Source organism: Microcaecilia unicolor, chromosome 6 (assembly GCF_901765095.1).
Source record: "Microcaecilia unicolor chromosome 6, aMicUni1.1, whole genome shotgun sequence".
Classification (NCBI taxonomy): domain Eukaryota; kingdom Metazoa; phylum Chordata; class Amphibia; order Gymnophiona; family Siphonopidae; genus Microcaecilia; species Microcaecilia unicolor.
Genome location: NC_044036.1, coordinates 312,169,768 through 312,194,504, shown reverse-complemented (window position 1 = coordinate 312,194,504; position 24,737 = coordinate 312,169,768). Strand labels below are relative to the sequence as shown.

At 39.5% G+C, this 24,737-nt stretch overlaps 1 protein-coding gene across 6 annotated transcripts in view; it reads left to right on the top strand.

The window, feature by feature from the left end:
• SEC14L1 (SEC14 like lipid binding 1) overlaps nt 1-24,737 on the top strand; it is a 176,515-nt gene that overhangs the window by 133,185 nt on the left and 18,593 nt on the right. For 5 of the 6 annotated variants that reach the window (XM_030208149.1, XM_030208147.1, XM_030208146.1 and 2 more), the window contains 7 exons: nt 1,658-1,728; nt 3,672-3,843; nt 8,163-8,297; nt 9,390-9,524; nt 15,667-15,918; nt 17,324-17,502; nt 23,758-23,859. In XM_030208149.1, the coding sequence (XP_030064009.1) occupies nt 1,658-1,728; nt 3,672-3,843; nt 8,163-8,297; nt 9,390-9,524; nt 15,667-15,918; nt 17,324-17,502; nt 23,758-23,859 (1,046 nt within the window). Of the gene's footprint in view, nt 1-1,657; nt 1,729-3,671; nt 3,844-8,162; nt 8,298-9,389; nt 9,525-15,666; nt 15,919-17,323; nt 17,503-23,757; nt 24,401-24,737 lie in introns of those variants that run through there. The other variant, XM_030208151.1, reaches the window with a different exon arrangement.

Genomic DNA, 24,737 nt, shown 5'->3' with positions numbered 1-24,737 from the left:
TAAATTGGGGCCAGATTTACATCTCACATTAGCAAGATGTTTAGGGCCTCCGTTCTCCTCCCTGCCAGTGGGAGGGAGAAGAGAGAAAAATGATTCTATGCAACGCCATCCTGTGCAGCACAGGCACCTCTAGGCATGTGCATATGGTGCCTGCCATGAGCAATACACCTAAAACAAATCCCTTCAAACGAAGAATTGGAGTAGTGTGCAAAATCGCATAAGCTACACATAAACTATCTTTTATAGTGTTTATTCATAGCACCATTGGATGTATAGAATGGTGATAAGCATATGAATCCATGCTCCAAAGTGTACAGTCTAAGTGGGTACCTGAAGCAATGAGAGAGAAAGTGGCTTTCCCAAGGTCACAAGGGGTGTTAATGACAGAAGTGAAATTTTAACCCTGGTTCTCAGCCCAGTGTGCTAAACACTATTTTACTTTCTTCTCTAAAAACTTAAAGAAAATATTAAACCAGCACCAGTGCACAGAGGCAACAGCTTAACTTGGTCTAAACAGTTTGTAAACCAAAACATATCTAGTTAGTGTAAAGGCTTATGCAGAGGTAATTAGCTCCAGCCTTCCTTTTAATTGCTCATTTCAAATGTTTAATTCCAGACCAGCCCTTCACTAAGTCTGTCTTGATTAGATTGTAAGTTCATTGAGTAGTGACCAACTGTACTGTGTATCTGTATAGTGTTGGACGTATCTTGAAGTGCTGTAGAAATTGATAGCTAATGGGAAATATGAGTCTGCAGAGAAGATTTTTACTTTTTCTAATTTAACCAATGATACATCAATGCAGGGAAGAGCTCTACAGAACCGTTTTTCATGGGAGAAGTATCTAATACACATAAGAACACTTTAAAAAAAATTGTCAGAATAGAGAAGTGAATGAAGTGGAAGTATCTACAATCTGATAGAATCTCTTTCCAAAGTAAGATTGTATCTGCAGGTTTGATGTCATCTGTAATATATACGTGTATACTATAACTTGTAAGAGGTTAGAATCTAGTGTATCAAACAGAAAGATTTATGTGCTTCCCCAAAATATGTCCAGAATGCTATGAAATGATGGCTGGTTCTATAGAGTTTATGTAATGCAATTTATCTAGAATTGATTGCGTACATAATAATGACATAAGATAGCAGGTCTGTAGACTGAGAATCTCACAAAGGTATATTGGCACAAAGAAGTGGTCATAAATGGCATGTGATTATGTGCTCAAAATGAGCACACAATCACATACCAGGCACTTTTCACCCCGAATGACTAGATAGCAAGAGCTATCCTCCTAAAGTCAGATCACATAGTGTCAGTGACATATATAGAAACATTAAGGAAAGAAAATAGGAATAGCTCTACTTGTTCTAGTTGATGTGTTGATCATGGAGAAAACAGGAATACTAGTAGATTAAAAGAGGATATAGCACATGAGACCACATAAATTGGTATTTTCAGATGGGGTGGCAATCTAGAATCTTAGTAGATTGATTTGGGCAGGAAAATGTTTACTGACCCTGAACACAATTCATCTTGCAAGAAGGCTGCATCTAAAAGCTGATTGGTTGAGCAAAAGTTATTTAGAAATCAGAATACTCTATTTTTAACCATTGGAAAAGTGCAAACCATTGGTAACACAATCATTTCTTTCACAGGTGCTCTCCATAAACGAGGAAGGACTGAGACGCTGTGAAGAAAATACCAAAGTGTTTGGTCGGCCAATTAGGTAAATCCCTTGTATATAACAGTAAACACCATATGTATGTTTTATGTATTTGACAGTAAACATTTTTGGCACTCTTTACTTTCATCTTTGTAAAAAAGAAAAAAAGTACTACTTAATTGCTGTTGTACCTGATGCGGTGATCACTTTTATTCCATAATGCTCAGGAGATCCACATGAAAAGGAATACATTTTTAAGTTAGCATTTTTAATCCACAATATAGTAAAACAGCCAAATGAGTTATAGTGGTGGACATCTTTACCTCTTTCTTTTAACTAGTATATCATCAATATTACTACACTAGTAAAAAAGGCCCGTTTCTGACATAAATGAAATGGGCGCTAGCAAGGTTTTCCTCGGAGTGTGTATGTTTGAGAGAGTGTATGTGAGAGTGATTGTGTGTGTGAGAGAGAGTGAATGTGCGAGTGTGTGTGTGTGAGAGAGAGTAAGTCTGGGTGCGAGTGTGTCTGTGAGAGAGAGAGAGAGAGTGTGTGCGTGAGAATGAGAGTGTGTGCAAGTGCATATGTGAGAGACTGTGAGAGAGAGAGAGTGTGTGCGTGAGAATGAGAGTGTGTGCAAGTGCATATGTGAGAGACAGTGTGAGAGAGAGAGAGTGTGTTTCACACAGATACAGTGTGTGCGAGAGAGTATGTGTGAGACACAGACTCTCTGTGAGACTCAGACTCTCTGTGAGACTGAGTGTATGAGACCAAGAGAGTGTGTGAATGACTGTGTGACACATAGAGAGTGAATGTGATACAGTGTGAGACATAGAGTGTGTGAGAGACAGTGTGTGAGAGTGAGAGAGAGAAAGACATTGACTGTGAGAGAGAGAGTGTGTGTGTGTGACAGAGATACCTCCCCCCCCCCCCCCCCTCTGGTGTCAGGCCCCCCCTCCCTCCCTTTGGTGTCAGGCCCCCATCTCTCTCTCTCTGGTGTCTGAGCGTTACTGTGCAGGACGCTGAGCTCTGGCTGTGCTTCAAGGAACTGACCAATCCTATTTAATAGAATGCACCTCCAACATTCTGAAGCCGAGAAACCTCGTGTGGTTGGTCACTTCTGCTTGTGACGAACCCGGAAGTACATGATGTCAATTCAGGAGATGGATACAGAGAGCAGGAATGCCTCAGCCATGCAGTCAGCTTCAGAATGTTGGAGGTGCGTTTTATTATATAGGATATAAAATATGACAAAATCTGGCTTTCAGATAGGAGGGTCTAGAGCAGAGTAGCATAATCTGTTTTATATGCTAATGTGATTGTTACCTCTCTACAGACAGGAGTATTACCATCCCTCATTTATAGCAGGATATGTTATACAGGTTTCTTCCACCATCCAGGTGGTTTAGCCTCTGCTTCTTCACATCTCTGCAGACAAGGGATGCATGCAGCCAAACCAGGGATGATTTCATCCGTGATGGAACCAAGACTGATCTGCTCTCCTTAACAAATAAAAAAAAAAAACCTCAACATCCCTCAGCCTGTTTCATCTGTGGGATGCTTTCTCCCGCTGTCCTTAATGGACAAATAAAAAGTATGGGTGAACAGGACTTCACCAGGGACATTAAAGCCTCCAAATTAGTTAACCTGATAGGCTGTTCATCGTACCTGAATGTTTGGCTAAAACTAGAAAGAGACTTTGCAACAAGCCCACCCCCACCTTGAGCTTACTTTAGTACCCTTCAGGCTCTGAAAGCAGATTTGGTTGGCTTCTATCAGGTTGATGATACTGCTGGTGTGGCTGCATGATCCTGTTCTCTGAAGAGAATCTGTGTTACAGATTAATACCTTCACAGCAAATACTAAAGCACCTAAAGTCTTATTCCGATTAACAGGAGTTTAAGACCTTGATTAGTTGTAAATAATGTGTGTGTCTGCTTTAAAATGTGGTATCAGAACATCATTTTTTGATTTTCAAAGTCTGCGGCTTTATATCCTTCACACAGCTCCTGGACTTGCCTAGTGGATCTTGAAGGTTTGAACATGAGGCACTTATGGAGACCTGGGGTGAAAGCCTTGCTTAGGATCATTGAAGTAGTTGAAGCTAATTACCCAGAGACACTGGGCCGCCTTCTTATCCTTCGAGCTCCCAGAGTCTTCCCAGTCCTTTGGACACTAGTAAGTTGTTGTTTTTTTGTTTGGACGTTGAGTACCTTAATTCAGGTGTATTTTGTATAGACATAGTAAAAGTATTAAGTGTGACTTTCTATATAGTCTCTACTGCAATGAGAGAAAGATGTTACTGGGTACCTTCCAAGAAGGTCCAGCAACATGGAAGCTGCCTAGTCCAGGACCTCCGTGTGTCAGATGCCCTTACCTGGGAGGGGATTAGGGGATTCCAGGACCACTGAGCCACAGGAAAATTGTTGCTGGTTGAGGTTGGGGAACAGGCGTTTCAGAGCTGGCTTTTCCAGTTTCGGTTTTTTTTTTTTTTCTTGGTCCCTTCCTGTCAAGTGCACGAGATGGTCCCCAACTCATAGATTGTACTCCCAGTGCAGCAAACTGCTGCAGATTTACCATGGAATTTTGCACTTTTTTTTCCAGTTAGCACATATTTTATAATGCCACAGTAATTTGCAAGATATTGGTTTACTGCATCAGAAGTAAAAGGTTGTTTTTTTTTTCCCAGTACCTGCTTTAGAATGTTGTGAACTGAAACTTAGCACACACACTGTCTATTGCATCAAGACCTCAGCTTATTCATTTACAGTGTAACTTGGCCATCCCCCTGTCTTCAGTGTAGACAGGGGGATGGCCAAGTTAGAACTAGGCACAACAGCTACAGCATTCAGGTGGAGGCCTGGCCTACCTGGGCTTGCCCTGGAAGCCTGCAATTATGGACACCTAAGTGCAGCCACTAGATGTCGCTGTTGCATAATAGAGACACCCCCTCCCATTCAAAGGAGCTGTGAATGCTGCTTCTGTTGCGGGCTGAGGAAATAAGACTTGGCGGAAGAATCAAACCCAGCCCCTGTTATGGTGCAGCACACAGCATTAGCCACTGGATTAGTCCAGAGAATTAATTTATCACTTATCACAAAATGAGCACATTGTAAAACTATCCAACTTTCTGATAATTATTTTTTATGAGTCCTTATCAATATAGTTTTGCTTAAGTCATAGCAGTACAACAGGCAATGCACACTTTGTATTCCCTATTCAGCTGGACTTGAGCATGCTATCAGCATGGTAGATTGGACCCAGGCAGGGACGTACTGACCATACGGGCAAGCGGGCAGTGCCTGAGGGCCCAAAGACTTTCCCCCCACCCCCTGTAAAGTACAGCCCCCCTAAGCCTCAGTGGACCCTTTCCGGTCCCGTCTTGAAGGGCCCTGATGGTCTAGTGGTCTCTTTGGGGGCAGGAAAGAATCCCCACTCTTTCCTGCCTGCTGCCGCTACTCTGCCAACGCTGCCCCTGCATTTTCAAAATGCTACCGCAGGAAGTCTTGGCAGACATTTTGAAAACACAGCAACGCTGGGCAGTGTGCATAGTAAGTGATGGCAGATAAAGACCTGAATGGTCCATCCAGTCTGCCCAACAGTGACATTCATTCTCAGTTCTAGATTAAATCAACAATGAACATGATGACATATACTTGATCATGTGTTTCTTTGTTGTTTCTGGGACACAGACTGTAGAAGTCCGCCTGGCTCTGTCCTTACGTTCAAAGTACTGGAGTTGCCGTCAAAGCCTTACTGAATCCATATTGTCATTTGCAGGACACAGAATGTAAAAGTCTGCCTGCACTGTCCTCGCGTTCCAAATTACTGCAGTTTCCGTTGAAGCTCTCTCTTAGCCCTTCCTAAACTGGATTGCTATAGGTGGGACTCAGAGACTGAAGAATACTTCAAACTCATCTGCCAATGGCACCTGAGCAGTAGCTTCCAAAACATCTTTAGTGTTTGTTAAAGTATTTACCAGGGATAGAGTTGACATCTACAAGTTCTATTCCTACATAATTAGAAAAATAATTGAACTTGGCTTGTCTTATAGCAGCTTTATATTTACCAACAAATGCCCCTTTTCCCAAAGTCTCTCCAGCCTCCTACAGGTTCTTTTCAAATCCAACAATTTTTCGTTAAACCAAACAGATTTTTTTCTTACTAGAACTCCTTTGTATCTGAACTGGTGCTATCATCCAGGACTTCACCACAAACTTCATCCCAGTAAACCATGAAATCTACCTCAACATTTCCATGAAATTCCAGCTTAGCTAAAATTGTTTTCCAAAATAATTCTTCATCAGTCTTATCCCTTGGAGCATAGTGTGTTCTAATACCTGGTTTAAAAGAGTTCACAGCCTCTCTGCTTTTGAGAACAAATTGCAGACTAAAGTGGTCTGATCAAATAGTGGGTAACCAGTCAGAATCTACAATCCAAAAATCATCTTGAGACTGAAACCTATATGCCAGAAGATCAATCTGACCTTTTTCATGAGTAGTACCACCAAACCCACCCTATGAAACCTCAGATATTGTAACGTATCTACCGGTCCTTTGGACTCAGAATCTTCTAGGTTATCTAAATAGATATTAATGTCATCCAAAAGTAATATATTTTCAGATACCAAATTGGCCCTAGAAATAAAATCCCTAAAATCATCTTGTACAGACTTCCATTTCAGTGGAGGGCGATAAAACAACACACATCCCAATTTTCCTTGCAATGTGTCATCCTGAACAGAACATGGATATCTGCGACATAATGAAACCAAAGACCGTAATGGACATACCCAAACTCTTCCTCTTCCCCCCCTAAATTCCCCCAAAGTACTCATCATACCTGAACCTTATTCTACCATAATATCACCTTGTATTTGTTTATACCGGAAATGGCAAACGCTGTTACGGTACCATGTAAGCCACATTGAGCCTGCAAATAAGTGGGAAAATGTGGGATACAAATGTAACAAATAGATAAACAAGCCATCACCTCCGGGGGGGGGGGGGGGGGGGGGTAATATGACTAGACTCCAATCTTACATGAAAAAATGACCTAGATAATCAAAGCCAAACCAACCCCTCGCTTTCCTTCTCTACATAAGACATTGAGAACTGGATCCTCCCTGAGGGCGGAACCATATTTCAACAATAAAAGCCATCTCAGGTTTTTCCAGCCAGTGGCATTCTTGGCTCAGGTCCACCCAGTGGAGGCACCCAACATCAGCATTTCTCCTCCTCTGTGGCATCCTAACATCTGGCCGTCTGTCACTGAAGCCGGTCCATCCCCGGTGTACCTTTCAGGTGTCCCTGGCGCCTGCAGTGATTTCATTATTGCTGCCTGCACCAGCCCTGCAGGTTTCCATCTGCCAGATCCCGGCGCAGGCAGCAATAATGAATCAGTGAAGGCGCCGGGGACGCCTGAAAGGTACACTGGGGAGGGACGGGCTTCATCAATGAGCGGGCAGATACCGGGACATCGCAGAGGAAGAGAGATGTTGATGTGGGCTAGGTGAAAAAAAGCTTTTTTTTTTTTTTTTTTTTTATACCTCCTGGTTGGGGGGGGGGGGGGGCGTGGTGTGGAAGGGCTCATCTAAGTTAATTCTGGGCCCATCCTGCCTGTGCTGGTTCCTGGCTTAAAATAACTGTCGGGACCTCCTACAGCAGTCTCGGCAGCCATTTCTATTGAGCACTGGCACCAGGCAGGAAAGAGTGGGGTTTGTTCCTGTCCACAAATAGGCCACTAGAGTACCAGGGCTCCTTCAGGTAGACTTGGGGAGGGCCTGCGGGTGGTTGGGCAGACTGGGGGGGGGGGGGAGGAGAGTTGTGGTTTCAGCTGAAAATACAATGGCATTTTCATCCGAAACACAAACCCAGATTTTGTACCTGTTTTGGTGCAGAATCCAAAACTGAAATTCGGTCGGCTTCTTTGTGGGGTTTGGTAGTTAGATCTGCTCTAGAAGTCTTTATATTCTATTTAGTTAATTGAATAGCTCTTGGAGTGCACATTTTTTTAAAATTTTTATTAGTATTGCAGCCATAGATTCCTTCACAGCTGTTAAATTTTTTTTAACCTTTAGAATAATGGTGCTTCCTGATTATAGTTGTCTGCCTTATACATTTTTCCTATCTTTAGGGTAGTATCATTAAGGCTGCGTTGGGTTTGGTTTTAAATGAGTTTTATATTCTTTATGTATTGATGGTAAACATTTTTGGCACTCTCTTTGTCATTGCAAAATAATTTACTGCTTATTTGCTGTTGTACCTGATGCAGTGATCTTTGCTCCATAATGATCAGGTGATCCACATAAAAAGGAATCCATTTTTTAAATTTGAAATTTTATTCCATAGTATAGTTAAAACAACAAACATGATTACCTCTGTTGCTTTAATTAGTATATCACTAAAACTACCACATATAAATTATGACAAAATCTTACTTTCAGATGGGAGTCTAGAACAGAGTTTCATAATCCGTTTTATTATTCTCCTTTCAGGTTAGTCCATTCATAGATGATAACACCAGAAAGAAATTCTTAATTTATGCTGGAAATGACTATCAAGGGCCTGGGGGTCTAGTGGATTATATCGATAAAGAAATTATCCCTGATTTCCTTGGTGGAGAGTGCCTGGTAAGAGATGGACGTTGTGTTTGCAAAACCTGTATAATTTCCATCTTCTAGAGCAGAACATAATTTTTGCTTCTCTGTCATATAAATTTACATCTGTAAATTCTTCTTGCAGTTTTGAGCTTGCATCTTTTTTGTATATGTCAAATCTACATCACACGTTAGATAAAACTCCATTCTCTTTAAGAACCATCATATAATTGCATTTTAAATTAGAACATTTTCTTTTATTCCTGTTGACATAAAACTCAGAGCATACATATTAATGCACCTCTCAGTAACTCCCAGAATTATGGCTATAAGGGTGCAGTTAAGAATAAAATTAAAGGGCTAAATAGAAACAAGAAAAGGCGAAGTTACATTTTTAACAAATGGTATTTGTGGTTTATATGAAACTGTCAGTTATTCATAGATCCTGGTCACTGGGAAGTACCTTGCAGATATTGGGTAGATTATGTTCTTTCCTATGAAGAGAGGCTGAGAAGGCTAGGGCTTTTCAGCTTGGAGAAGAGACGGCTGAGGGGAGATATGATAGAAGTGTATAAAATAATGAGTGGAATGGATCGGGTGGATGTGAAGCGACTGTTCACGCTATCCAAAAATACTAGGACTAGAGGGCATGAGTTGAAGCTACAGTGTGGTAAATTTAAAACGAATCGGAGAAAATGTTTCTTCACCCAACGTGTAATTAGACTCTGGAATTCGTTGCCGGAGAACGTGGTACGGGCGGTTAGCTTGACGGAGTTTAAAAAGGGGTTAGATAGATTCCTAAAGGACAAGTCCATAGACCGCTATTAAATGGACTTGGAAAAATTCCGCATTTTTAGGTATAACTTGTCTGGAATGTTTTTACGTTTGGGGAGCGTGCCAGGTGCCCTTGACCTGGATTGGCCACTGTCGGTGACAGGATGCTGGGCTAGATGGACCTTTGGTCTTTCCCAGTATGGCATTACTTATGTACTTATGTAAGATCTGCAGCATACTTGTCTAGATTGGCTGCTGTCAGAGACAGGATGCTGGGCTCGATAGACCTTTTATAGTCCTATTTTATAGTCCTATTGTGGTTCATGTTTAATGCTTTGGTTCCAATTTCAGTGTGATGTCCCAGAGGGTGGGCTGGTTCCCAAGTCTCTCTACAGGACACCAGAGGAGTTGGAGAATGATGACATCAAGCTGTGGACAGAGACCATTTATCAGTCAGCGAGCATCTTCAAGGGATCTCCTCATGAGGTACAGATATGTAAACCCTACATTTTTAGGTCCACCTTTAAGAAAAAAAGCGCAGGTTTACATTTTTTAGGTATGAATAAGTGAAATAACAAAAGAAAAGTAATTTATACAAAGATGGCAGATAAAAGTCCAAAAATGCCTTATTCAGCCACCAACTTTGGGTAGAGGTACATATAAATTTCCATATGTAGCCCAGTATCAACTTCCCTCCCCTCTCGCATGCCTTTCCCCTGACCTCAAAGCTGATTTCCTACCCATTGCCCGTCCCACCCATGTTCAGAATCTGTTAATAATGATGGTTGCTGCCCTCACCACCATCTCTGATGGTCAATTTCAGACCTTGCCACCTCCAAGATCAATAGCTAAACTAAAACTCAGGGCACCTCCTACATCTTATTACCAAGTTTTGTAATAATCCTGAAAGCTGCAAAGAAATAAGACGCTATGTAAAATGTAAAATAAAAACACCAGCACTGGCTTCTCCATGCTTATTGAAGTTTTGAATTTCAGACTTGTCCCCTCCAGTGAGGTCATTGCAGTGCCTTCTTGGAGGCCCGATGCAATCATACTATTCCTGTGCGGGCTTGCACCTGCTCCGCCAGGCAGCTTACCACCACATTACTACTTTTTTGATTCAGTAATATCCTTCTGCTTAAGTACATAAGCACCGCCATACTAGGAAAAGACTAAGGGTCCATCAAGCCCAGCATCCTGTCTCCGACAGCGGCCAATCCAGGCTTCAAGAACCCGGCAACCCCCCCCCCCCCCCCCCCCCAAAATAAATAAATAAATAATGTTCAATGGACTTTTAAAGAAAAACTTTCTCCTATTTGTTTTAAATCTACCATATTCTAGCTTCATCTTGTGTCCCCTGGTTTTGTTGTTGTTTGAAAGTGTAAACAAACGCTTCACATCTGTCCGCTCTACTCCGCTCATTATCTTGTAGACTTCTATCATATCACCCCTCAGCCGCCTTTTCTCCAAGCTGAAGAGCCCTAACCTTCTCAGCCTTTCCTCATAGGGAAGTCATTCCATTTCCTTTATCATTTTCGACGCCCTTCTCTGCACCTTTTCTAATTCCTTTATATCTTTTTTGAGATGCGGCGACCAGAATTGGACACAATGCTTGAGGTATTTGCTTGTATCTCAGTCAGAACCAGGACTGGGATCTAGCCTTTTATGTTTCATTCGCAACTCATTGGGATTTTGTTCCCTTATTTTTTATTCTCCTTACTCACCTCCACTGGTCATTTGTGATGGTTCTGAGCTGGGAACCCTGAAATTGTAGAGCCTGAATCTGACCACTAGGTGTCAGCTTTAATGACCTGACTCACTACCACCCCTTCCAGCTCCTAGGGCGAGCAACCCCAGCTGACCTGGAGAACAAAAGACTTGTCCCACAGATCATATCACAGATCTTCTGCATGACAGTGCACAGGACATGGCTGCTGGGATCAGTGGGCCAGTCCTTTTCCATTATTTCACTACCATCCTCTTTGCTGCTTGACATCATCTGTGCTTATCCTGTGGGTTGTGTTTGAAGTCTGTTAAGCATTTTTGTCTCCATTGTCCCCAAGAGTCCATTCTTTGTATCTACCACCCTGCATGGAGAAATATTTTCAAACTAGTGGAACCATGCCCGTTTCCTCAACAATGAAACGGGCCCTAGGAAGGCTGTCATGTAAGCTTTTTTTTTTTTTCCCCTCTCACCTGCCCTCCCCTCCATGTCCAGCAATTCTTCCCTCCCCTCCATGTTCAGCGATTCTCCTCTTCGCTTCCCTCCCATCCGTGTCCCGCGATTCTCTCCTCTACTGTCCTCCCATCCCATTCCTCTACTGTCCTCCCATCTCCCAGAGGAGAATTGATGGACATCAATTCTCCTCTGCCCTGCCCTCCCCTTCCTCCCTGCCTCACCTCGATGTCCCGCGATTCTCTCCTCCCCTCGATTTGTACCTGAACGTTCTCTGGCTGGCTGGTGCTGGCTTCCGTTCCGTTCGTAACATCCCTCCTGACGTCAGCTCGACTCCAGCATTCTCTTCCCTCTTACTGTTCCACCCTCTGACGTCATTACGTCTTGACACGAGGGCTGGACAGTGAGGGAGAATGGAACGCTGGCTGACATCAGGAGATGTTAAGAACCCAGGCAGCCAGGAGATGTTACGAACCCAGGCAGCCAGACATGGAACATTGGAGGTGCAAATTATTATATAGGATATTTGATTTTAATCTGTGCTATGACATCTTGATCTAGAGCACTGGTTTTCAACCCTCTCAGGGACATCTGGCCAGTTGGGTTTCCAGGATATCCACAATGAATACGCATGAGAGATCTGCATACAAACAAGGCAGTACATGCAAATATATCTCATGCATATTCATTGTGGATATCCTGGAAACCTGACTGACCACTGATCTAGAGCATTCTTTTCCTCTGGGAAAAAAATGTAGATGTCATGAACACTTAACCATTTGACATATCCTGCTTGGGCATAATACTTTTTGTTCAAAAGCTCTCAGTACCTACAACTTGCAGTATATATCCCCATGAACTTAAGAGCATGTTATTGTCAACAAGGCTTTGTGTTCTGGATCCAGAATTTCCACCTGTTCTTGGTCTTCTAGTTCCATTTGAAATCAACTTCTGTAGAACTGTGAATTTTCATTTGCTGTGTTTGGGTGGTGGGGAGATTTATTCCTCTTTGTCTAGCCTAACCTTCATAGCAGCAGTCCTTGGCTGGAGACCTCACTGTGAGCCCCTTCTGAGCTTTGGCTTGTGTAGACCCAGAGCCTTACCGTTAGTTTCTCTTCCTTGCCTGTTGTGAACATTTCCTTCACATACTCCCCAGCTCCCTGCCCCCTCCCTTTCAATTTAGTTTGTGGAACTGAAGTCAGACTTGGAAATCTACCACTTGTGATGTTTGACAACATTTGTGCTACAAAAACAGGTTTAACATTTAGTCTTATTAGTTTGGCATGATCTGGGTTTGTCAGAAATGGGCAGTATCCAGGCTGCTAGCAGGAATTATAAAGTATCTTGGTTACTACAATTTATCATAAATCTATTTAGCCACTGGCTATCAAAAAAGTCTCTCAACTTTTCTACACTATATTTAATTTCTGGCTCAAGAGTGCATCCAAAGACCATTTTAATAATATGCAGCAACTTGATTCTTCTTCTTTTTTTTTTTTTTTAAACCTTATTTATTATTCGGCAAGTTACATGATACTGCATGAAACTCAACAAAATCCAATGCCTATATGATATCAACTAGGCACTATATGCAATATAACCAAGTTAACCATTTACAAACAATAACCAATGTAAGAATCTTCATAGTAGACTGTGTGGTGTAATGAACCCATCAGTGGACTCTTTATCTGATGGATTACCAGTGATCATACACCTTGCCAGGTCTTATCCCCAGTATCTCTTAGTCAACATCCATACCAGCACTCAGACCATACCCCCCCCCCCCCCCCCAATCAACTCAAGGGTCTTCTATCCTCTATGTTTTCTAAGGAGAATCGTCTAAAGAATATCAATCCTCCTCATCCACTTTTCCTACAGAGTGGCCAGATTTGCAAAAAAAAAAAAACCTTATTCCACAGAGTTAAATATGTTCATACCCACAGTTTGGAATTGTGTTTATACGTTCGCAGCTCAAAGGGTACCCAACTTACCCATTCACTGCACCCAGACTCTTGGTTCTGACACTGTCTGTAATCCAGTCTTTTAAGATCAGCTTCCTGACTAGCAAAAGTGCATACACGACAAATTTTGTTTGCCCAGTGGGAAACAATTCATGCTACCTTCCTACCCTCCTCTGATTCCCAGTCTTCCAACATAAGCAATGTATACATGTAGGGAATATTTCTACCCAGTATGTGCCTAAGTGCTGTCCTCGCAATTCCAGAGTACCTAGAACAGTACATTCTAAAAAGGAATGGAGCAATATTACCTGTTTCCTCTTACACTTCAAACAAACATCCGTATCCCAGGGATTATTATGATATCCTCTGTACCTTGTAATGCAAACTCTGTGTGAAACCTTTAATATAATTTGTTGATGAGGCACAGAGGAGATCAGCTTATAGCCCTCTTCCTAGCATATACTTAAATTATCAGCATTAACATCAGTACCTAGTTCCTCCATACACATCCTTGCCAATATGGTCAGATGTGAAGTGGTCAGGCAAAAGAGTAGCATGATCAACAGAACTCATCCAATAACACCAGGGAGACGGAAAAAAAAAAATCATATACAGTTTATTCCATAAATAAACAGATGTTACCATGTTTTGGCTAAAGTGCCTGCCTCAGGAGTCTACAAAATATAAATAAACATACAAATCCATAAAATAAACAGTAACATTCAAAAATAATGATAATATTACAACGTAAATATAAATGATATATATCAAATAGAAAAAGTATACACACATATATAAAAAATAGATATATTTATAAAATAGGAAATCTTATTTATAAAAAATATATGTACACTATACTGGACTATGTGAACAATAGTATAATGAACACATTTACAGGATCAATATACTGTTTTCAAAAATGTGTACATATAAGTAGTATAATTTTAAGAAGAAAATATATGACCAGGGTATAAATGGTGAATTTTCAGTCGAGTTCTACCAAAAAGAAAAAAGAACTAACCTGTGTATTTGTGATAAAGCCAAAGTGTAACAAAGAAGGCTTCACAAAATTGCTAAAAATGGAGAGTCTATAAACAAAAAAAAAAGTTCATTTCAAATAGAGTTCCACAAAGAAATCAACATAATTAAAAAAAAAAAAAAACTATTCATGAACAATCATTTTGCATATTTGAAATAATATGTTTCTAAATAGGAAAAAAAAGAGGAGGGGATGAGAAAAAAATGCAAGAACGTGTCTCAAAAAAAGGAAAAGTGAAAATTATGAGAGAGGATCACTGATGAGTAAACATACAATAAAAAATATAATTTACATAGGATAAAAAAGGCTTGTGTTGTAAACTGTAAAAGAGTCCAATAAAAGGATATAAAGCTTAAATGTTGTTTATATAAATATCTATCTAACAAAAACTGAAACAAAGCTAAGAATATTGAAAGAATATAATACAACAACAACAACAATCATTTCTAAAGCGCTACTAGGGTTACACAGCGCTGTACAATTCAAACATAGAAGGACAGTCCCTGCTCAAAGAGCTTACAATCTAAAAGACAAGAGAACAAACTAAAGACAAGTGAACAATCTAGAGGACGAGTGAACAGTTAATCTGATAGGGTGGATAGATTGGGGTATTTTATATTTATATATTTATATATATATTTATATTTTATATTTATATAATTTATTTTATATTGGGGTATTTTATATATAATAGCATGATACAAACTGCAAAAATAAACAATTAAAAAGATAGGAACCAAAACTTTCTACTAAATGACTAGGAAAAAAAGGAAGTCAGAATGCCAGTTTATAATGATTACAGTAAGGTAATATGAACACTGCAGAGTATGAAAGAAAAGAATGCTGAAAATACACTTACACAATGGTGAATACAGTTGACTATGAGAACCACTCACCAAAAAAAACACAAAAAATATATATCAAGTTGTGAGTGTAATAGCAAAAAAGAAGCAATGTGTACTCAAGTGGATGTGAAAAAAAAAGACGATATACTCGAAAAGTAAAGAATGTAAGATACAGACTATGGCAGTAAACAAAAGTTAAAAGGAATGAAGTGCGAAAGATGAACTTACTGCAATACAATTACAATCCTAAATCCAAAATGGAACAAACCAACTCTGCACAAATGTCCTCTCGTATATGCAATATATAATGCAAAAAAAAAGGTGTAAAATGCTGAGCCTGACCTCTTAACTTTAAAAAAAAACGTATTACCATGAGTGCAATGTAAGCTGTTGCTCTATTCTGTTTCTCTATCTCTAGAACCTTTTATATTGGCATCTTGGGAGAGAATTCACATCTTCCCCATCATGTTACTTTATAAATTTTAATAAACAGCAATTCATATGAAATCTAGTGTTAAGTTCCCTTGCCTAAGCAAACACTGTACTTTTAACTATATTGTGCATAACACAATGCCTCGTTTGATTTAAAATGTTTCCTCTGCTGCAGATTTTGATCCAGATTGTGGAAGCTTCTTCTGTAATCACATGGGATTTTGATGTGTGCAAAGGTGACATTGTTTTTAACATCTTCCACTCCAAGAGAGCTCCACAGCCTCCTAAGAAAGACACCTTAGCTACTCACAGCATCACGTCACTCGGTGGCAATAACGTGCAGCTCATAGACAAAGCATGGCAGCTTGGGCGGGACTACAGCATGGTAGAGTCACCACTTATCTGCAAAGAAGGAGAAAGTGTGCAGGTAAGCTTGCCAGGACCAAGCAGCTCTGTTCCATTCAAATGAACTGTAATTTATCTTACAGTAAAAAAAGTTTGTACAGAATCTTCTATTTAATTGGATGTAGGACCAGTGTTAGACATGACGGGGCTCAGGCACACACTCAGAAGGGGGTCCCAAAGCTTGCTTCAGGAAGGCTTGAAGCCCCCTGTGACATGGAGGCCTAGGGCAGGTGCCCTGGTTGGACAACCCTAACACCGACCCTGATTGGATGTTGTAGTAGTTTGGCACATGGCTTTAAATCTAGTTCACTGATTCAGTTTCAAGTTTAATAATATTTGATATGCCACCCAATGGGAAGACCCAAGCAGTTTACAGGTTGGTAGGCTAAAAGTTATAAGGGACCTCTGTGAAATGCTTTTGTGGTGTAGCAGGAGTTTCCAGTAACTAATCCCCATGTCGTCTCATTGTTTTCCTTTATCTCCTAGTAATTTTTCTATACTTAATACAACAGCGGTCATTGGAACTGTGCTATTTATAGTTTGTGCCCTGGTTTTGGGAGCCATTATAGATGTATTTGGGTTCTACCAGGATTTACTGTAAACAATAGTAAATCAATACGAAAATACAGGTGCAGCCACCTATAGAATAGATATCTCAGCATTGCTGAACACCTGTTAGTTTCTGTGTAGAAGTTAACACATTTGCCTCTCAATAGTACTGCTGACTTAGGGGCCCTTATATTAAGGTGCACTGAAAAATGGGCTGCGCTAGTGTAGGCGTGTGTTTGGGCGCACGCAGATCCATTTTTCAGCACGCTTGTAAAAAAAAAAAAAAAAAAGGCCTTTTAAAAAATATTTTTGCCTAAAATGGACGTGCGGCAAAATAAAAATTGGCGTGCGTCCATTTTGTGACTGATACCTTACTGCCAGCCATTGACTTAGTGGTAAGGTCTCACGCGTTAACCATGCGGTAATCGTCCATGCACATAGAATGACGATTACTGTTTGGTTTCTGCAATGTGCCAGAAAATAAAAATTATTTTCCGGCGCACGTGGTGGACGTGCGTCAAAAATGAAATTACCGCAAGGGCCGGGCAGTAACTCAAAATTGACGTGCATTGGGCGCGCATAGGTTCCTATATAAGAACCTTTATGGCATTTTAAAGAATATATGAACCAACTGAACTAGTTGGCATGTCTTTGTACCCCCCCCCCCCCCCCCCCCCCACACCAAGTCTTGACTGAAAAGTTTAAAAATGTTACCAGCTTTGTGTCCATAGCAGAAAAGTAGCATTTTTACACTTTCTTCATAACATCCATTCCCCTCCTTTATTTGCTTATTTGTCCAGTTGCTGAGCATTCAAGATAATTTCACAGAATGTTGCTTGTGGAACTTTGAGACACTGATTTGTGTCTGCTCCTTGCAGGGATCCCATGTCACCCGATGGCCTGGGTTTTATATCCTGCAATGGAAATTTCATAGCATGCCTGCCTGCGCAACCACAAGCCTGCCCCGAGTAGACGATGTACTTGCGTCTCTGCAAGTTTCTTCTCACAAGTGCAAAGTAATGTACTACACAGAAGTAATTGGGTCTGAGGACTTCAGGTAAGGAGGGTGGCACTGCTCTCTCCATTTTTATATTGCTTATACTGTTTTTTTTGTATTTCTTGTATGTTAGAGGAAAACTTACTTTGTGATAAAATAACTGCCTAGCTGGACCATAGGATCTAAACCCAAATGACAGCTGGTCCTATCAGAAAAGAGAGAGAGTGTTCTACAGAGGTCAGGTTCTGTAGTCTAAATTTGTGGATGCAATTAGATATTATTTCCCAAGACTGGTCTTCTTTTAAGTTTTACACCTCATTTTATTTATTTGCTGCCTTTATAGCCCACATTTTCCCACCTATTTGCAGGCTCAATGTGGCTTACAATATAATACAACAACAATCACATTAATGGGATAAGGAAATCTGAATATAGATAACAAATAAGGTGCATGAGAATATTATGGCAATCATTTTAACGGAATAATAATTTCAGCCTTGTTGCAGTTGTGGTGCATAAGAAAATTGTGTATAATGAGAAGTGGGTAACTAGATAGAACGTAACAGGATAAAATATAATGTTCAATAATTAGGGTGTAAGTTAGAATAAACAGATTTGAACAGTTCCATTAAACTTGTATCTGGTGAAGTTTGTGTCAGTATTTTATGGGGGATCTTTTATGTACGTTTTTTTGAACAGATAGGTCTTCAGTGATTTCCGGAAGGTCATCAGGTCATGTGTTGTTCTCAAGGTGGTTGGTAATTCATTCCATAGTTGTGTACAGATATATGAGAAGCTGGATGCATGTATTGATTTGAATTTAATTCCTTTGCAGTTGGGATAATGGAGATTTAAGTAAGTGCGTGATGAACGTTTGTTATTTCTCACTGGTAGATCAATCAGATTTGACATATAGGAAGGGGTGTCTCCATAAATGATTTTATGAACTAAGGTGCATATCTTGAATGCAATTTGGTCTTTCAGAGGAAGCCAATGCAATTTGTCTCTAAGGGGTCCAGCACTTTCGTATTTCGCCTTTCCAAAAATCAATCTGGCTGCTGTGTTCTGGGCAGTCTGAAGTCTCTTGATGGTTTGAATCTTGCATCCCACATATAAGGAATTACAGTAGTCCAGATGACTCAGTACTAAAGATTGTACTAGGTTACGGAATGTCTCCCTTGGGAAAAAATATTTCACTCTTCTAAGCCTCCACATTGCATAGAACATTTTCTTTATAACATTATTCACGTGGCTATCTAGATTTAGATTGCGATCAATTGCTACGCCTAGGAGTTTCAAGGTGTCCACAACAGGAAAAGTATGATTTAGTGTGCTTATATTGGTGTATTTGATTTTATTATATTGCGATGATATTATAAGACTATACTCTTGGTGCTTGTCCTCATTTGAACATACAAATCTTTAAATACAGCAAGCAAACTATCTGTTATCAAGGTAACCTTTTTACTTAATAGAGGAAAGGGCTTCAGAAACTCAACAACTGCTGATCCAATTTATAATTGGACCGCTGATTGCTTTACTCTGCTCTACGTGGCCAATTATTCGACCCACGTTGGCGAGAATCCTCATCAGTCACAGTCCTCTTTACTAGCACTAGCAGTAATACATTTTTTCACTTTTTTTAAAAACTTTTTTGTATATACATGCTGTGCAATATCGCAAAACAAATACTTAGCAGCGGCTGTGCTGGAATGATAACGAATGCCGATGATATAAGGCATTGTATCTTTTCAGCGTTGAGCTTCAGATGAAATGAATCTGCCTATGAATTCATAACCTGGAAGCTGAGATTGATTTTATCTGCAAGTCTAAACCAGTTAGGAAAAAAAATAACTTTTTTGGGCATCAGTAGAAAAAGAACACCATGAGCTTGCATTCATAGTGTTAGTTAATGGAGCATGGAGCCATCATCTACATACTGGGATTAATATTTTATAAGCTTTCTCACGACTTTTGTGTGTATAGTGTGAGAATATGCGTAACTTGCCCTTAAATCTATCCATATTCATGCAACCTGCATAGATTTGGCCATATAAAGTGTATTCATAGAGATGCATTATAAATCTATGCACATAACTTACATTTTCAAAAACCGCACAGTAATGTGCTGCTGACTGAATCAGGAAATTGTGTATGGCTTAGCTTGTTGCGAGACTAGATATTTCATTTTTTTCTTAAGTTTGGTATTTTCAAAGGTTAAGACCCCCACATTTTAAGTCTTTATAAAAAGTAGAATTTACATTACAGTGCAAGTTCAAGAAAAAGCAAGCCAATACTAATTTCCAAAAAAAAAAAAAAAAAAACTTGAAAATAAACTACTCATAGCCCACATTGAGAGAACATGTCAAAAAGAAAAAAAGGCAAACCTAATCTCCATATAAATAAATAAAAAGGACATACTAATACAACAGTAATTATGACTCATATACTATCATCTAACCACCAAATGGGAACATAATCCAGGAACAATGAGCAGATTTACCAGCAAGAAATTTTTCCAAATGCAAAGGGCCCATAATAAGTTACCACACATTTACATGCAAATCTTGAAAAGAAAATGGCACCCACCTCTTGCCTCTTTACTCAGTATTTCAACTGTAGGAAAGCTTTTCTAAGAAGCTTGGGTGGCTTTGGCTTTATCTGGGAAGATATCAAAATTCTGACTAGAAAAATGAACTGTTTTTTTTTTGTTGTTTAAATAAAAGTGCAATTTTAATATTGAAATCTTTTCTACCTTTGAGAGATAACCAGTAGAATTTGGCTTTAGTGATGATTCCAAAAACTCAGAGAGCTTCAGGCTATTCACAGTTGTTATATTACCCCCTTCTCCACTTTCTCTGCAACCTCCTCTGGCAAAAAACAAACAAAAAAAAAAAATCTTAGAATCAACTAAAGCATCTGCCTGGGAGTAATCCAGAACTTTCAGATACTTTTTCAAGAGCTCGATTGGAAATAATTGGGTCATCAAGAGGTTTAAGAATCTTTAAGTTCTTCGACCTAGCTACGTTCTCCATTGATTTCCAGGTTTTTATGGACAACAAACTTCCTTTTCTAGAAGCAGTTACAACAGATTGTAGTACAGCTAGCTGTCCATCTGAGTCATCTTAACATCCTGCTCAGTAAATTTGGCAATGGTTTCCTCAGAATGTTCACATAATTGAGATAATGTCCCCTTCAAAGTCACCTCTATCCATGTGACCACAGAACAGATACATTGCAAGGAAACTTACTGAGTGAGGTACTGGTTCAGCCAAAGACTGAGCAACTGTGAACTCAAAGGAAAGAGAAACTACCCAAACATCTTCACATCCTGCGCTCCAATAGAATTTATAGAAACAGCTACTGGGAGACTTATAATAGGGAATCATGTAGAGCAACATCTTGTCACACCAACAAGGAAAACAAGTAACTGGATTCCAACAACTTTGCTGTAGGTATAGGAGGTCAGATCCTTCTAAACAGACTTAACGAGGTGGCAGAGAGGAAGTATGTACACAGTTTCACAATGTAGCTGTTATCATTTTAAATTACTTCACATATTTCTAAACTATCTTGCAATACATTTTATAGATATTTAAGTTCAGTAACATGGTATTGCCTTTTCTCGTCTATCTCAGGGGCATAGAAACTGGCTAGCGCAGGTCTCAAAACCCCAATATTCTGGTTCATTGGGCCTTCAACAACCACTCCACTACTCCATGACTTGACTTTACGCTTCCCCGTTTCAATTACACATCCTCCAGACTCGAGTGCCTCTCCCTTTGGGTATGTGCTGATGGCCATACCTTCTCTGTTGAGGAAGGTAATGTTAATGTCACTTAGAGGTACTGATTTTCCTGCAGCCATTAAGTCTCTCATTTCTAAGCACTCAGTATCCACTGCTGTCTGATAAAACCCCAAAATGCAAAGCAGTGTCATCAAAATTGGTTTTATAAATCTTGAAGGTCTTGTTGCAGAAGGCTCATTTTGAGGAAGATGATGTTACCCATTAAGCATACTTTTTTTTTTCCTTGGGTTTTTAACTTTTTGGTGTGAATTCAGTCTGCATTCCATTGGTTTCTACAACATTACTATACCCAGAATACCTGACAGTAATTTGTGTAACAGAATTATTTGTGCATCTTTTGTGGAATTTATTCTAAAACCAGCCAATGGACATCTTTACAGACCTAGGACCCTGTTTACTAAGGCGCGTTAGCATTTTTAACATGCCTACAATTAGCACGCACGTTAACCATGTAGGAGCCTATAGGGATATTGTAGGCGTGTACACAGTTAAATTGTGTTAAAAATGTTAACTTGCCTATGCCACGGCTTAGTAAACAGGGCCCCTAATATTTTACCACTTATCAATAGCTATTAGAATGGTATTGGTAACAGTGCTTGTAGTCCACCAACTCCCAATCATAGGTTCAAAGCGGATAACAAGTATTAACTGTTACACAATGATGAAGAGAGACAGATACCAGAAAAAAATTATCACTAACGCAAACATTTTTTAAACAGATAAGATTTAAGAGAGAATTAATCTTTCTAACGTCAACTGGGAGTGAACACCATATAGAAACTGCCTGATGCGGAAATGATGTTGATAAAACTTTTGTAAATCTTATTTTAGAAATGATGGGAAATTAAAGAAGGCATGAATCTATGATATATGATGAAGTAGGAGATAAAGGAAATGAAAATAAAGATAATTAATATTCTAGACATATACCATGTAACATCTTATATATACCCGACATGCAAACTTAAAAATAATTCAGGCTTAAATGGGCCCACAATTGAAGATGAGTTTTATGTAATATATTGAGGGTGTGCTTTGACAATTTGTATTTCCAAGTTTTATATTTTGAGAATGGTGTAAAAAACTGGAAGACTTTTTGAATGCTTGTCAGTGGAGCTTTAAATGCAAGACATTCGGAGTTAATGCATTTGAGGTACAGAAATCCAAAGGAGTTATGTGATTGGAGAAGTGGGAGGAGGAAGAGGTCGATGTACACAGACCAGGCAAGAGACAAGTTAGCAAAACAGCAATGTGACAAAGCAGTGGCCAAACTTAGAACTTTGCCTGGCTATATAGGCATCAGAAAAAAGGGGATAAGGTCTAACCAATAACCCGTACAGGGGCATAATTTGGAATATTGTGTTCTGTTTGGATGCCATATTTCAGTAAGGAATGGAATAAAGAGGCTAGGGGTGTCCAAAGCAAAGCAACCAAAATGGTGTGGGACCTGCACCAGAACACATGAGAAAGAGACTTGAGGACTTAAATATTCATACCCTAGAAAAGAAGGTGAGACAAGGGAGATAAGATATAGATTTTTGAATACTTAAAAGGTATTAATGCATTAGCAAACTTTTATCAAAGGAGGGGAAGATATGGAACTTGGGGACAAGATATGATGGTATGCAAGGAGAGAGGCTGGAAGTATTTTTTCATGGAAAGGTTGTTGAATGCCCTTCTGAGAAATATTTGTAGAGACAAACATTGACAATTCAGAAAGGACTGGGATACACAGAAGATGGAAACCAATCAATCAAACTCAAGCTCAAAACACTGAAATAACTTTTTTTTTTTTTTTTTGCATTTCTAAGTCATTAGTGGACATAAATGCCTGATCTCTGCACCACAACAAAACTAAAGAACGTAATGGACATAACACAAATCTTCCGTTAGTCGATGCCCTAATGTGGTTGTGTCACATGAACTTTATCTTACCACAACATCACATTGTATTTGTTTACACCGGAGTCTGCAAACGCCTCTCCGGTACTATGTAAGCCACATTGAGCCTACAAATAGGTGGGAAAATGTGGGATACAAATGTAACAAATAAAAAAAATAAAATAGCTTGCAGTTACCACCCTTTCCCTTTATTGGGCAGTCTAGATGGATCACTTTGGTCTTATCTGCCATTGTGTACTATTTTGATATTTGTGCTGTTTTGTATTTTGTTCTTGATGGTCTCTTATTTGGTTTGAATGGAAGAAACTTATAAGCAGCAGGCTTTCAGATAATGATCTGAGATATTTCATGGATGCTAACCGCTAATATCTCAAAAAAGAAGGGCACTGCTGCCTTTCGGCCCAGTGTTCCAAACAATTCTGGGAACTTAGAATGTTCTATTGCTGCTACAGCCACAGACAGTTTCACAATGTAGCTATTGTCATTTTAAACAACTTTACATACTTCATCTGCTGCTATTATAACCTTGTTTGATCAGTTTAGCAATACGTTTTATAGATATTTAAGTTCAGTAACATGGTATTGCCTTTTCTCGCCTATTTCAGGGGCTCCATGACCAGCTTGGAATCAAGCCACAGTGGATTCTCTCAGCTCAGTGCTGCCACCACCTCTTCAAGCCAGTCCCACTCCAGCTCCATGGTCTCCAGGTAGTGCTACAGCAGCACCAATAATAGTCAAATTCAAAATAGCAGTGGATGAGCTAGGAGGAGCCATCTTTGTCAGCCGAATCCATTGTGGCATCAACAGCACCAAAACAAGGCACTGAAAAGGCCTGCTTATATTGGAAAAATATAGTATTTAATATTTTTGACATGGGTGGGGAAGGGTTGGAAATTTTTTTTTTTTTAAATCCTAGTATAAATTCATTTTCTTCTACTTGGTAGCCATAGATTTTTATAAAGCATGCTTGCATAAAACTTTGATGAAATGCAAAACAAAACTCTTTAAAAGAGAAAAGTATGTATGTTGACAGTTAATTGAAAGGACGAATATTCTTCTGTGTGAAAAAGCTAAACATTTAGCACCAAAAAATAACCCATCAACATTTGTGAGACTTTATTTTTTCACTTTATTCCTTGCATGAAGGGGGTTCCTAGTTTTGTTTTTGTGTTTTTTTTTTTTGTGATAACCAGATGTATATAATAAAATTAACAATCATTTCCCATCCAGCACTTCATCACTAACAAATCTTCAAAAAAAAAAAAAAGTGGAGACAGATGACAATGTCACCATAAGCTGGCAAATCTGTCCCCTAGCATGAACAAGTTTTTTTTTTTCCTGTTCCAGTATCTTTGAATTGTTTTTTTTTTTTTTTGGCTACCTGCAGATTGCCAGTATGTTTGTCTTAAACAGGGGGTCTGTAGGGCACTTCATATTTATTATGCTACCCAGTGGTCAGGACTTACTGTTTATCATTGTGCTGGCAAAGGTTGACTTTTGGCATGAAGGGGTTAAAAGTATATTTTTAGCCCTTGAGCCATGACCAATGTATAATTTTTTTTTTTGTTTTTTGTTTTGTTTTTTT